The sequence below is a fragment of the Neltuma alba genome, unplaced genomic scaffold, assembly GCF_004799145.2.
Source record: "Neltuma alba isolate B1F8T4 unplaced genomic scaffold, ASM479914v2 tig00013361_pilon, whole genome shotgun sequence".
Classification (NCBI taxonomy): Eukaryota; Viridiplantae; Streptophyta; class Magnoliopsida; order Fabales; family Fabaceae; genus Neltuma; species Neltuma alba.
The window spans coordinates 24,123-39,206 of record NW_021637626.1 but is presented as its reverse complement, the minus strand read 5'-3'; the positions used below and the strand labels follow the sequence as shown (position 1 = coordinate 39,206).

The window sequence follows — 15,084 nt, the reverse complement described above, 5'->3', positions numbered from 1 at the left end:
GTGTTTAAAAAAAAAAAGCATGTTTCCTTTTTAACCTGCTTTAGACCTGGTCACAGGAATAAGACGCCTCCTTTGTTTTCATAGGCAAGCTCCTAGAGATGAAATTTTAAATTGAAAAAATCAATATCAAAAAAATAAAATACATGCTTGGAAGGAAGCATATTGATTTTTCCTTATTGACTCTTTTAATGAACAAGCAATCCTATTTAGTGGGATAAGGTTTATTGTTATTGACTCCATCAATAAACTGATTACAATTCAGGCAAAAAGAAAAAAATAATAATAATAACTTCTTATCGCAATTGCCTAAACTTGAGCTCAGTGACACATGTAGATAAGGCATCCCTCAGTTGGATGTTGTCGGAGTCCATGTAAAGGGCATCTTCGTATAACCTTTTAGCTTGTTGTAGCAATTTCACCTTCTCCTTGCTACTGGATGGCCTCAAGCGAGACCTTTGCTGCAATGCCACACCCCATCTGTACAAAGCTGCAAATTTTAACAAGTTCAAATCAAACTCCTACACAAAAATTATCTAGTAATGCTCTAACTAAACAAAGGAAATGGCTACAAGAATAAGAGCAGTTTGTGTTTGGCATTCAAGTGGAAGATAAACTTGTAATGAAGTTACTGTCTAGTGTCCCTTGGACTAAGATGTGTGTATCTATTTGAGATACCTGAATTAGTCTCCACAATGCAGTTGTTCCCACGAAAAGATGATCTATGTGCTATGTACATTACATCGTCCATTGAGGGCGATATACTTATGTCCCATTTGGTTGTTGCAAATGATTACTGTGGGAGAAGTTTCCTAGGAATCCTAAGCAATTAAAGCAAATGGGACTTTAACCCAATGTTTGGTATGAGAGAAATGGAGGGGAGGGAAGGGAAGAAAAATTTTTAATGAGCTCCATTTAAAATATTAGAGAAGTGGAGTTTTAAAATTTTATAAAAAGAAAATGTAAGATAAAAAAAATTAATAAAAATTAGTTAAAGGCTTTTAACTCCTATTTTTTCAATTTTTCAAATCGAGCTTATTAAGATTTTCCCTCTCCTTCCTCTTCCTCTGTTTTCCTCGTACAAAATGGACCATAAGGGGCCTCATGACAGCAAGAATGGAAATTGAATGGCCCATGGAAAGAACAATACAGATAAGCATTTTACAGTTGAAGAATGATACAATGAAATCCCTTTCTCCTTGTAGATATCAAACAGGGAAACTGTCAGAAAATTACTTTCCAGTTGTAGTTGTATGTCATGAATTCAAATGTAAAGAGGTGTTTGGTTTCCTGTGATCTTGACTCTGTCGTCTCACATAACATGAAACCTAGAATGTTAGGATTGGGAGACAGTGCTCGGTAAGTGACAATAGGGTGGCATCATAATAAGGACTTTTGATATCATATGCTAGGCAGAAAGGTGTAGAGTGTAGACAATTCCAAAATTTTAAGTACACGGAAATATTACCATCAGGAGCATAAACATTGCCTTTGGACAACATCGCATTAAATTTGTCAATTGCAGCTAAGAACACTCGGTCAGCCTCGTATGCTGCAGCCTGCAATATATGAAAAGAAATCAATTAAATTTAGAAACTAAGCATTAGGAGAAAAATTCAGCACGTCAAAATGGTAGAATTTCTTATGCCAGCCAAGGGCAAAATGACAAGATCTATTATATCAGAGTCTAACTAACGAATCATTTCTAGACCCAATTTAGCTATTCACTAAGCTTTACATAAGTCGTTGGCCAAAAAAACCAAAAAACTTTACTCAAGTCACTGTGTCTAAGTGGGGTTACGCATGATGAAAGTTAATAATACAAGACTGAATATAGTTCTCATACAACGTTTCCAGGAAACGATCAGAGAACTCTCAGTTGAATAACTGAAACATAAAATGTCATGATAGCGACTAAAGTGCATACCGGTCCAATATCTGATATCAATTGCCCACGGAAAAACAAAGCAAGACCCCAATTATACAGGGCTCTCACATCATTCCCATCAATTGACAATGCCAGCTTATATTTTCTGCCTGCCTCTATAAGTAGTTCCTCACACTCCTCACATATATCAATTAACATAGGTGCAAGATTTTCTTTACTGGTGATTTTGTTTTGCAGTCTATTCAGTATTCTACTTTGTTTTCCGGATGATGAAGTGATGCTTCCGGAAAGAAGCATTCTAAGGTCGCGACTACTCTTTAACTTTAATTCTCCATGGAGAAGATATGTATTCCCTAGCTGGCCTACAGCCAATAAACTCATAGGCTTTAAGCCTACAGCTCTGGAAAGTAACTTGGCAGACTTATACAACATGATTTCAGCTTGATCTTCCTCACACCTACCCTTCATACACTCTTTGGCTTGCTTTAAAAGGTCTGTTGCTTCAGCAAGATACCCATCAAACACAATATCATTAGAAATCTTTGAAGACGAAGAGACATTCAATTCACTCTCATGCGTAAACAAGTCATTGGAAACATTGCAGTGATTATCGCTGCTCTCCCCGTTTTTTGTATATGGAGACCCATATGTTCCATATTCTCCCTTCTTATGAGAAGCCTTGTGAGTTTCATGAGCACTGTTGATCATCTGCTCATGCACAAAGGAAGATTCACTTTCCGTGCATTCAGAATCGAGCAGATTATCATGAGGTTCCCATATATCTCTAATGCTGCTGGAATTGAACTTCACAGAAAAGCTATGGCTATCTGAGAATTGCAAGCTATTGTTCTGGCGGTGCCTGTATTCTTTTTTGTCAGGGAATCTTTTGGCGCTCCTGTCCTGACCATCGGAATCCAAAATTTCTTTCTCACAACTTGCATTTGTACTGCCTTTTCCTTCAGCTCCCAAATCGGACATACTCAAAGAATCATGAGACGAATCCAAATTGCCATATGTTTTAGGCTCATGAACTGAATTTAAAGACTCACCTTTAACAAGAGGAGTACTATTATTCCCTCGAGTTTGTGAAAATTCTTTATTAGTTGTTTCCTGTGTGATATTTTCTCTAACTTTGGTTGAATTGGAGGTTAGCGAATTCTCTCCAATCAAATTACCAATAGACTGTAGCATCCAGTACCCAATTTCACCAACTTCTTTCTTTCTTCGAGCAGGCTTGTGTTTCCCAACCAAAACACCACTAGAGTGTTCCTCACTTTCGATTAAATTAGTGACAATATTCCTAGCATTTAATGCTGATAGCCTGATGGAATCTGTAACTTTAACATAACCATCCAAATCTGCCACTTTAATTTTATTATTTCTGACAGCTCTTTGCACATCACTCTTCAAGTTATTAACTTGAGAATCAAGTTCATCAAAAAATTTCACCAAGCTCCTCAATTTCTCAGCAGACAAGTTCAAATTTTCGTCCTTTACCCGTTCCTTACTTCTATTTGTCCTTGCATCATCAAAACTGAAGGCTACATCACGAAAAAACCCTACAGTAAAACCAGTGGCAAAAACCAACACAGAAGCCGGAAGCAGAATTATGGACGAAACCTTAACCCTAGAAATTGCCAGTGCACACACGAGGCCCAACAGGAAAACGAAAATGTTCTTCCTATCATCAAGTCCCACAGAATTGAGAAAATCACGAAGCACATCCGACTCACCGTTTCCCTCCGATGCACTAGCGATTTCCAGATCATCCCATCCGCCGTAAACAGCAGAGTTAGGAGCACAAGAAGCTCTTAAGGAACAAAATCTGGGAAATTTAGAGCCATGAGTGCATTTTCTACCAGAGAATAGGAGAAAACTATGGTTTCTTAGAGAAATCGAAGGAAGAAAACAGAGAGCAGCTGAAGATGATGACCGAGAGTTCAAGAGATTAATGGGACTTTTGACTAGAACGGTTTTCATCGAAGAATGCAGATAAAGACCACAGATTTTCGCGGCCACAGCCGCAATAGGAATGTTGGTGATCAGTTTGGTCTCGTCCTCGTTCGCATCCCATGCCCAAAGAGCTGTCCGATCCTCATCGGATATATTCCCGTTACAGTGTTATAGATTACTTAAGCGACAGCGTTTTGACGAGTGATCTTAGCCGTTCGATGGAAGGCGAAGGATCCTATCCGTTCTAAACATCAAAACTCCCAGAAGAAGCGATATAAATAGATAAAAATTTACTACCTCATGTCTTTAGGAGGTGTTTGGATAGAAACCAAACCATGGTTTTAGAATTGCTTTTACGGATTATGAAGTAAATATGTGAAGGAAATTACCTCGTTTTGCGGAAAAGTGCTTCTAAAACCATGGTTTTGGATTTCCCAAACACCCCCTTAATATAAGATTTCATTTGATTTTTATTTTGGTTATAAATATAAGCCTTCAATTTATTTTATCTCTCGTATTTATTTATTTTTTAAAAAATAATCATTCTAATAATGGTAGTTTTAAGTTCTAATCAATAAACTTGATTAGTAAGAATATTTTAGAAAAAATAACACCTATTTATTATCAATAACTAACTTAACTTATTTCATTAATATATTTAAATTGGCCAACTAATTCTTATCTAAGACTAAATGTAGTATCTTTAGGAAAGAAAAAGTTAGAATCTTATCCAACAAAAGAGAGAAAGGCTTATATGGAGGTTGTTTTGTGTATAAATCTTCAAGAACTGAGCAGCAGTTTTGACAGCATTGGCTGCTCCAAGAGATCCAAACAGATCGATGTGGTTATCCCCTTCCTGTGCTCCTGCTAAATCCGACAGACCTCTTATCACTATCACCGCATAATCATTCGACAAGCTTGTCTGCAAAAACAAATCCAATCATCATCACTATCAAATCCATCTGCGTGTGAAATTAACTACTGAAGAAAGAGTATATAGGAGTGAATATATATATATATATATATTGGTGTTTAATATAAAACTTACTTAACTAATTTGGAAAGATTAAAAAAATTAATTAAGTTAGTTATTTGTAAGAAATAGGTGTTGTATTTCTTAAAATACCCTTGCTAATCATATATATTAGCTATAACTACCATTTAAAAGAACATTTAATATATGTAACTACTACAAGGACTACCTTGAAAAAAATAAATAAATATAAGAGACAAAGTGGATTAAGATCTTATATTTAAGACTAAATTAAAATTCAAACAAACTCTTATATTAAGAATATGAGGTAGCATGACGAAAGAAATTAAATATGAGGCGAAAGGCTTATGCGTACCAGTCCAACCCCACATCTGACATAGATAGCTTTGCCATCGGGCACCTTTCCCGCGCTGAATCTTCTTACTGCATCATTTTATATTCATACAAACATCCAATATACTCATTCTTCTCTCATATGTGTGTGTATATACATGTATAATGTTGTAATTCAGAACTTGAAACTATGTATTATATGATCACTTTATTATTCGACCTGCAAGATCCACGAAGGGATGTTTGGGATGAGATTTGAAGGCTTTGGTGGCGAAGAAGGCATTCTCTTCTGGTGCATACACTGCGATGAGCCCCACGCACGGCATGTTCCGGTTTATCTCTTTGATCACGTATTTCAATTAGTATTAATATTCCTAATAACGATGGTGACAATTGACCACGTTTTACTATTCTTACTCATTCTCTGAAATTTTCTCCTAAAAAGTATTTACAAATAAGAGATTCTCTTCCAACCTTGTGTGTGTGTATCAAAATTCACTATTTATGAGCTATATTTGAATTATACCACTTATTTTATAAGTACAATTTTTTATCTGCATAATAGTTAATATTATTTACAGTCTATGTAATTATAGTGTGATCTTATGGATGGCATAAACTAATGTTTTAAATTTGTTGTTGATGGCGCTATTATTGAAGTTTTACCAATTAATTACAATGATGCCGTACTGAGTTATGAACGAAATTTGAACAAGAAATTAAGGGGCAAAACGAAAATCATGAATAATTAGTAGTCCGCAGACAGAGGAACCAATCAAGAATTTAGGAAACAACACGATTTTTTTTTAATGACGTGTTAATTAATTGAAAAAGCAATTAACTGGAATGGAGGTTGTTTTGTTGCTGAGAAATCTTCAAGAATTGAATTGAATAACGGCTTTGGCAGTGTTGGTAGCTGCAAGAGGTCCAAACAGCTTGATGTGGTTATCTCCTTGCTGTGCTCCTGCTAAGTCCGACAGACCTCTTATCACTATCACCGCATAATCATTCGACAAGCTTGTCTGCAAAAATCCAACCATATCATTCCCTATCAAATCCATGTGTTTGTGAACGAAGCAAACAAAAGAGAAAGCAATCTACTCTTTCCCATGTTTAACATAAGAGCTGCATATGTTAACTAATTTGGGGTAGATTAAAAGTTACAAGTAAATTAGTTAATGTGACATGATCTGCGTAAAATATTCTTATATAATTATACTCTGTTGGTCTCATTTAGAGGGCATTTCTAGTGTGTTTCAAAATATAACAACTTTTTTACTTTACTTTATTTAATATATCCGATTTTCTCCAAAAAAAAAAAAATCTACACAGTAACAAATAAAATCTTTTACGCTATGACCAAATAAAATAAATAAAAGACAAGATAATACATTTACGCTATGACCAAATAAAATAAATAAAGGACAAGATAATACATTTACGCTGTGACCAAATAAAATCTTTTCTCTCTTCCTTATAACTAGAACTGGATATCAATTTATAAGTTAAATAAATTACTTTTGACAAAAAAATGATAAAAATAAGCAATTAAATAGATTATAATCTTATATTTAGAGTAAATCTAAATCCTAACCAATTCTTATATTTAGAATCAGAGATAGTATATAATGGATATATTACCATGACGATGGCAGAACTCTCCATATCAAGAGAGGAGACGTGAAATGTGTTGAAGAGGAAGTCCCTGTAAGCTGCATTGTCCACGAAAGCGTCTGCTGTTGAGCCGTTGAGTCCCACAACCAGCTTTGGTTCCGTTTCTAAGCACAGGCTTGCGTTCACACATCTCTCTAGTTTCATTCCCTAATGTTGGCGGCAGCAAATGAGGAACAGCAAATCCGGTTCGAGTCGCGTCACAAGGACACTGTCCTTGAGAGATATTCCGCAGCCCCTCGGTGTAACAGGCAGCGGCACTCCCCAGGATCAAACGAACCCTTCCTGCGAAGCAAGGTAGCAGAACAGCGAAAGCGATTGTAACAGGAAACACAGCGGGAGAGAAGAGGAAGAGGATGGAACAGTGTATTATCACGCTGCCTGGACAGTCCCTTATATAGGCGCGAATGGCCACATCACTGGAGGACGCATCTCTCTGTTTCGCCGAGCGGGTACGACCGAAGCAACGTAAGGTTCCGTTGGAGACGGAACAGCGCGAACGTTGGTGCACACAACGTTCGCCTACACCCCGCGAGACGCGTCCGGTCGGCCACAAAACGAAACAGTAAGCCTCTTGACTTTTAACAGGTCCAAAATAAGGCTTTTCTGGTAAGCATAATTTTATTAAAAAATATTCAACAAAGTTTAAAATAATTTTCGTAAAATGAGGCTTTACCGCGTTTAATTCACGCGCAGGGGGGGAAATCGCCGGTTTACAACTGCGTTTCCCTCCTGGTGGCCTGTTGTTGTGTGCGCGAGGCCCACTTCCCTCTTGGCCCATTTACCCCCCCAAGGATGCTTGATCTCATTTATACACTTAGACTTCTTCTCATCTTTCCCATGTGGGACTTTATTTGACACACATATTGCATTATTTCACAACACCTAAATATATATATACATATAAATATTGGAGCCTGTATTAATTGAAGACGACCATATATGTGTGTGCGTGTGTGTGCAAGTGTGTCTATGTGATCATGAATTAATGAATCACCTGTAGTTTTTGGGAAGCAAGGAGAAGCCAGTGAGGAGTGGTAGGGAACCAGATCAAACGTTGAGGTTGGTTGGGTTTGCCAGTTTCGGAGTAGAACTGTTCCGTGAAGTATCCTATTTTGCCCAGCAAGTTCATTCCTTTGCCTTTGCCTTTCACGTTGTACTCTCCTATGTCCATTTCCCCAAAGTCACTTGAATCTACTGTCGCATTCGGCTTCTATTATGTATATATGTGTTCCCACATATCGTGCAACAACAAACATATACAAGTTAATGTGTACCTCTTCAAATCATTCCCTTCTAATTTCACACATAACAACAACAACAACAAGTGTTATTCTATTAGAAAACAGTTTCGGTGTTCATTAGTTTTTACCGAACATCATGGTCCTCATCATTATGATGAATATCGAAATTGATTCCATTCCATTCCATGGAGTTGATTATACATATTCCATTATGCAATAGCTGGACTGAATCGGACCGGATTAGTAGTCATCAGCCTAAACATATGTGTATGTATATGTATATGTATATGATTGGAGTGAGTGATTGAAATTTGTAAATCAAGAGGCTGGGGAAATTGAAGAAAAGTGAAGTGGGCGGAACATACCAGCCAATCCCAGAGACCAGTTTGGACAAATTGTTTGGGGATGACGACATCTCCAATGGACATGGAACTGTTGGCGTTGCCAGCAATCCCAAAATGAACAATCCCACTTATCTCAAACACATCTACCATCTGTTGTGTGGTTGCTGCTGCATTCACCTGTTTAAACAATCAGTTCATACACATAGTATCCTCTCCATATATAACCAAGGAAGCACACTTCCTTTCCTTTTTTCCTTCTCAAAATTTCCCATGGTTCATGTTTAATATTAGGAGAATTACTATGAGGTCTCAAGGGGAAACAGTAGCTACCAAAAGGTCCAATAACAATAAGTGAGAAATTATCATTTCCTACACTAAAATTTATCATTATATTACAGGCTGCTTTGTTGTTATTGGAGCTTTTGAGTAATTATGTTTATTTCTTGGGATTTTATAACAATAATTCTCCTTTTAACATCTTGTGAATTAATTTCTTTTATTTTTTCTATAATGCAGTTATGAGCCGTGCTAGTCAAATTTTAATTTACTTATTTATGTTTGTAATAATAATTTTATAAAATATTAATCATAACCAGTTGCTAATTATTTTGATTTATGGGAGAATATGAAATTTTCAAAATAAGAGAAAAAAGAGAGGATTTGAAGCCCATAATCAGCGCGAGTCTGAAGTCTGTGATTACATTTGTCTCCACCTATTTGTATGGGATCCTCGATTTCTATGGCTTTGTCTTAAATTATATGTACAGAGTATATCATAATTATTATATCTAACAATTCAAAAAAATATTCGTATTTATTTTCAGGTACGTTTCAATGAATAACTAGAAGACAAGAATTTTTTTTACCCTTTCCCATTCAGATACCATGAACCAACTGCGTTTGGCTTCTCTCCGCTGCCTCCCTTTTTCTGCTTCCCCTCTCCCCAAAACTACGTCGTCTTGGTAGAAAATGGGGTTCAATACTTTTGTTCATATAAGATTATTTTACAGTATTTTCAATAACACCCAATCATTTAAAATGATTTTTCATACACTCAACACCGTAAAAAATTTTTCAGTAACAAAAAATGCACTCAGCACTTAGTGTTATTGGAATCCAGAATTATTTTAGGTCCTCAGGATGCTACTAGAAAAAATGTCTTAGGGTGCTTGCTATAGAAAAATTGTTTTAAGATTCTTGGTGCTCCTAACAGAAATATTTAAGCGTGTTGAGTATATCTTTACGATATGGAGTATTACTGAACAATAATTTATGGTGCTGCCAAAAATTATTTTAAGATGTTCTTAAAAAATAATTTAAAGTGCTGACTATAATTTAGAATAGGATATTGACTGCTACTAAAAAAATATTTTAGTGTGTTGAGTATGCCAACAACTATTTTAGGATATTGGATAACCCTAAAAAATATTTGAGGGTGTTGAGTATATTTTAAGATATCAGATGTTATTAGAAAAATATTTTAGGATATTTAATATATCAACAAAATTATTTTAAAATATTGGATGCTCTTAAAAAATATTTTAAGATGTGGAGTATTACTGAAAAAATATTACAAATCCCCCCACCCAAAACTACACAGAAAACTGTCACAAAAGGAGGGGGGAAAAAAACAAACTACATGGAAAACGACGTAGTTATGAATACAGGAGGGCAGCGAAGAGAAGCCAAACGCGAACGAACTACACGCACAAACCACAATATTAGAAAACTAGTTTGTCGGGCGACACACTAACACATGAGAATGAAAAAGATAAGTACCAGTCCAATCCCACATCTGACGTAGATGACTTTGCTACCCTCCACCTCTCCCACCCTGTACCTTCTCCCTGCATATGCTCATCACATGTCAACCACTAACACCAAACATTGGAACTGGAATCAAAACCACAACCTTAAATCAACTACTAACACCAAACATTAGGGGGTGTTTGAGAAACCCAAAACCATGGTTTCAGAAGCACTTTTCCGCAAAACGAGGTAATCTCCTCTACATATTTATTTCGTAATCCGTAAAAGCACTTCTGAAACCATGGTTTGGTTTTTATCCAAACACCCCCTAAAACTGGAATCAAAACCACAACCTTAGATAAGTTTTGGCCATAAGGCTGTTGACACGCTCATTTTTCTCTTATATGCACACACACACACAAATATATAGATAATCTTGTGATTCGAGGCTTGAAACTATGTATCAGTTTATTATGTGACCTGCGAGATCCACGAAGGGGTGCTTGGGATGAGATTTGAAAGCCTTGGAGGCGAAGAAGGCATTTTCTTCTGGGGCATACACTGTGATGAGCCCCACGTACGGCCCGTTCCGGTTTATCTCTTTGATCGTCGCTGACTTTCTCGATCTCGCCAGTGAACCACAAGTGGAAGAGACAAGAATGGCGAACAAGAAAAGCACAGCCAAACACTGCCTTACGAGTGTCGTCGCCGGGGCAGCCATGGCCGTTCAATTATTGAGCTCACCCAAAGTAGCCGGCTTCCCTCCCCATCTATTTTGGCGTTCTTTTATAATTACGGTCCTACTCTTTAATTAATTTATCTCGATATATAATATTATTTTACTTTCATTCTTTACTAATTTGTTTGTTGTCATTACATGCTTGTTGGGATTCAATTATTGACCACATGTTGCACGTTTTTCCATATATTTGAGCTTTTCTTGAGATTCGATATATCGTGCACGTACCCACTTGTTCATAAACCAATATCTGAGGAATTACAATCAAGTCCCACAAAAAAGAAATAATTACTAAAAATTTCTAATAACAACCTCAACAATCTATAATGACAAGTCCTATAGTGAGAATGACAACTTGTAGGACTTATTTTTCAATTATTTTTCTTGTTTGGGACCTCATTATAATTCTCCTATCTTTTTAAGCAAGCTGCTGTGTCCTACAGTATGAATAAAATTAAATTTTAAATTTTAATGTTAGGTGTTTCCACAAGCATGGATCCTTGCAATAATCACAAGTAAAGATAATATTGTTGTCTTTGGTGGAAGAGATTATAGATACTTCAACCATGCTTGCCTACGATTCGATGCCATAGAATATCAGATATCATATAAAAATGAACATAAAATTGACTTAAGTTATAGGTCGAATCAGCAGATTGTCTTAATAACAACACCACCCGTCATATATGAATGAGGTCTCGTACTTGAAGCTTACTAACCTCATCATGTTTAGATGTGGTCGTAGACTCGAAACTTAAGATTGACATATTGACATGTGTAAATGTATTTAATTGTACAAAATCTAATTTAAACCATGCCGCCCCAACTATTCATCATTGTATAGTATCCAAACTATATAAGTTTCAAAGTTTCACCATAGATTTTCTAAGTAAAATTAATGCATGTTTTTGAAAATACTCCTGATGAAAAAAATCTAAATTATATACTTTTGATGTTTTAAAAATGCACTCTTTGCTATGATGATATATAATTGAGGGAAGATAGAATGAAAAGCAAAAACTGATTTTAAAGTGATATGTTTTTACCTTTTTTTGTTTGTTTATCAACGTAGGTGTGTTTATTAATATTATATTAAGTGATATGGAGGAAGTACTATATAAAGAGAAAACTATTTGTTACTGTTCCAAAGCTTTTACTTCTCTATAACTTGGTGAGGGAAACATGTCTCTCATGAAGGATAAAAGAAAAGCCAAAAATTTGGACCTACACTGACAAAGGAAATATATTATAACTAACAATTTTGAATATCATAAATGTTTCAGTATATTTTGCTTTAATGTACATGTGCAGCATAAATGACAGAGGCAACCGCCCTCGTGACTTAAGTGACACAAACAATAATATCTGACATCTTTCCCACATATGGTCACATGGATTTTTTTTTTGGCCAAAATATGGTCACATGGATCAACTAAAGTTTATTTTGATCATTAATATCAATCCTATGAAATTATATAATTATTCCTTTTTTTTTGGTAAAATGTTCTTACCAGATTCAAAAAAACAGTTGTAGGTTATTATATCAGTCAATAGTAAATTACAAAGGATCAGTGTCTACCTTTAAAAATTTCACACTAACTTTTCACTTATAGGTAAAAAAATTTGCAACTGATTTTCCAAATTTTACCATAAAAGAATTTAACTTATACATATCAGTATAAGAATTTCATGTTGAGTTTTCAAAATTTGACACTAGCAAATCACAATTTGGCATTAATTTTCCAACTATTAATATATAATATTGGGAAACTTGACGCAAATACAGCACTCGACGCTCATATTTTGCAATTTACCATTGACTGTATAACAAAATGCAATTGATCTTTGAAAATTTAAGGAAAAACAAATTTGTTAGTCCTTACAGTCTCATGATTTTTAATCAGGTTTTTTTAAATTTTCTTTATATTAAGTACTTATAGTTTTCTCAATTATAAATAATAGTCATCATGCTCATAATCTATTAATTACAATTGTGGATGCTGGCATATGTAGGTTGTCACAAATTAAAAATAAATAATTTTTTTAAGAAAAAAAATGATGGGATAAAATTTATTTATTATCTTGCATCTATATTTGCTGATACAAAAGAAAGAACAATAAGATTAAAGTGATGTAAGAAGTAAAGCATTGTTGGAAGAAGTTATAAAAATGAAATGTAATGATGGAGTGAGAAAGGCAAAATGTTGAGAAGGCGAAGCAAAACTGTGACTGCATTGGTAGCAGCAAGAGCTCCAAATGTGCTAATGGCTTCTTCTCCACTCTTTCCCACCATATCTGATATCCCTCTTATCACTACCACAGGAATCCCATTCGACAAGCTTGTCTGCAATCAAACACATTCATTATATTCTCCAATAATTATATACTACCTTTAATCCTTAATATAAAACCCAACTAATTAATTTGAAGATATTAAGAAAATTAATAAATTATTTTAAAGTATTTATATTCACCGACAATTATATAGATTAGAGGGTGTGTTTGGAAGCAACTGTAATATTGCTCCTATGTAAGGTCACAGGTTCAAATCCTAAAAATAGCTTCTTTGCTTACTTGCAAGACTAAGTACATCCATCCCTTTCTAGACCCTCTACTTGGTAGGAGTCTTGTGCACTATTACATTATATATATATACACCCACTACCTCCGGTACTTAATATAAGACCTTGTTTGACTTTTATTTTGGTCTTAAATATAAGACCCAATCTATTTTATCTCTCATATCTGTACTTTTTTTCCAAGGTAATCATTTTCATAATGATAGTTCTAGCCAATACATTTGATCAGCAAGTATATTTTAGGAAAGACTACAAATATTAATTACAAATAACTAACTTAACTTATTTTTAGCTCTTATATTTAGAACTGGAGGTAGTATATATATATTCCCTCACACCAAATATATGCATGTGTTTGAAAAGTTTACATATGTATGTATATGCATGAAGATTGAGGTGGATGAAAGTGGTGAAGAATACTAACCATGACTATGGCGAAACTCTCCATATCAACAGAAGAAACTTCAAATGTTTGGAACAGGAAATCTCTGTAAGCTTCATTGTCGACATATATGTCGGCTGATGTGCCATTCACACCAACCACTAACTTGGGACTATGTGGAGGACAAAAGCTCGAGTTTATACAACGTTCTAGTTGTATCCCCTGTCACAAATTACACTATCAGCTTCTCACTTCCGTATACATCTGTTATCAAGAGGGTTGAAAAGGGTAATGAGACTCATAAAGGTAGAATTTTACAAATACATAGTAATCCTTCTAGTCCTAAATGTAAGAATTTGTATAAAGGGGTTTGTTTTGGCTATAAATATAAGATCTCAGTTTACTCCAAGTTTATTGTTTTTTCACCCTAAACTCCCCATATTGATCACACATATTAGTGGAGTTTCCCATCAAATGAGTATTTTCTAACATAAATGATTAAAAAGAGTATTTTAGGAAAATAACACATATTTTTTACATATAACTAACTTAACTAATTAATTTAATTTATATAAATTAGTTATCTAGCTCTTGTATTTAGGAAATTTGGACTGGCATCCTTATGGTTTATTGGTGTATATATGGCCAAGTTCTTAATAGTGAGTAGCATCATGTTTTGTTCTAACCTCCAAAGTAGCAGCAAGTTGAAGCCACTGAGAAGTAACTTTAGCCCAGATCAAACGCTGTGCTAATTAAGTTGGGTTTTCCAGTGACAGAAAAGAATTCTTCAGAACTGTAGCCAACAGTCCCAACAAATTGTTACCTCTTGGAACATCGAAGTTACTAAAATCCAAGTGAGCAAAGTCACTACTTTCAAGTGTCCCATTCGGCTTCTGCCATTATCAAACACAAACCATAAATTCAAGAGTTTCTTTAGTACTATTTGCAAGCGTTAGGTACTTGAAAAATTGACAAGTTTTACAGAAAGAAAATTGAAGTACCAGCCAGTCCCATAGGCCAGGATGAACAAACTGCTTGGGAATGGTGACATCTCCAAAGGAAATGGAGTCATTTGCACTTCCAGCAATTCCAAAATGCAGAATCCCAATTATGTCTAACACATCAATCATTTGTTGTGCCACTGCTGCTGCGTTCAGCTGTAATGGAGACAACACGAACCTCATTTTTTTTATCTCAAAAATATTCCAAGA

General features: G+C 35.1%; 2 protein-coding genes and 1 pseudogene across 2 annotated transcripts; all 3 read right to left on the bottom strand.

Moving 5' to 3' along the window:
* Positions 1–131: 131 nt before the first annotated feature.
* Positions 132–5,491, bottom strand: LOC114736715 (uncharacterized). The gene is made up of 6 exons (XM_028924583.1): positions 5,386–5,491; positions 5,188–5,255; positions 4,627–4,760; positions 1,925–3,710; positions 1,466–1,556; positions 132–487 (listed from the first exon to the last, which is right to left on the bottom strand). Exons 1-6 carry the CDS (start codon positions 5,489–5,491, stop codon positions 294–296), a joined length of 2,379 nt encoding a protein of 792 aa, XP_028780416.1. The 3' UTR covers positions 132–293.
* A 549-nt stretch (positions 5,492–6,040) lies between these two features.
* Positions 6,041–10,930, bottom strand: LOC114736714 (bark storage protein A-like). Its single transcript, XM_028924582.1, has 6 exons — positions 10,654–10,930; positions 10,204–10,271; positions 8,446–8,601; positions 7,834–8,049; positions 6,807–6,986; positions 6,041–6,187 (listed from the first exon to the last, which is right to left on the bottom strand). Exons 1-6 carry the CDS (start codon positions 10,892–10,894, stop codon positions 6,041–6,043), a joined length of 1,008 nt encoding a protein of 335 aa, XP_028780415.1. The 5' UTR covers positions 10,895–10,930.
* Positions 10,931–13,073: 2,143 nt separating this feature from the next.
* Positions 13,074–15,057, bottom strand: LOC114736709 (bark storage protein A-like; annotated as a pseudogene).
* Between the last annotated feature and the right edge of the window lie 27 nt (positions 15,058–15,084).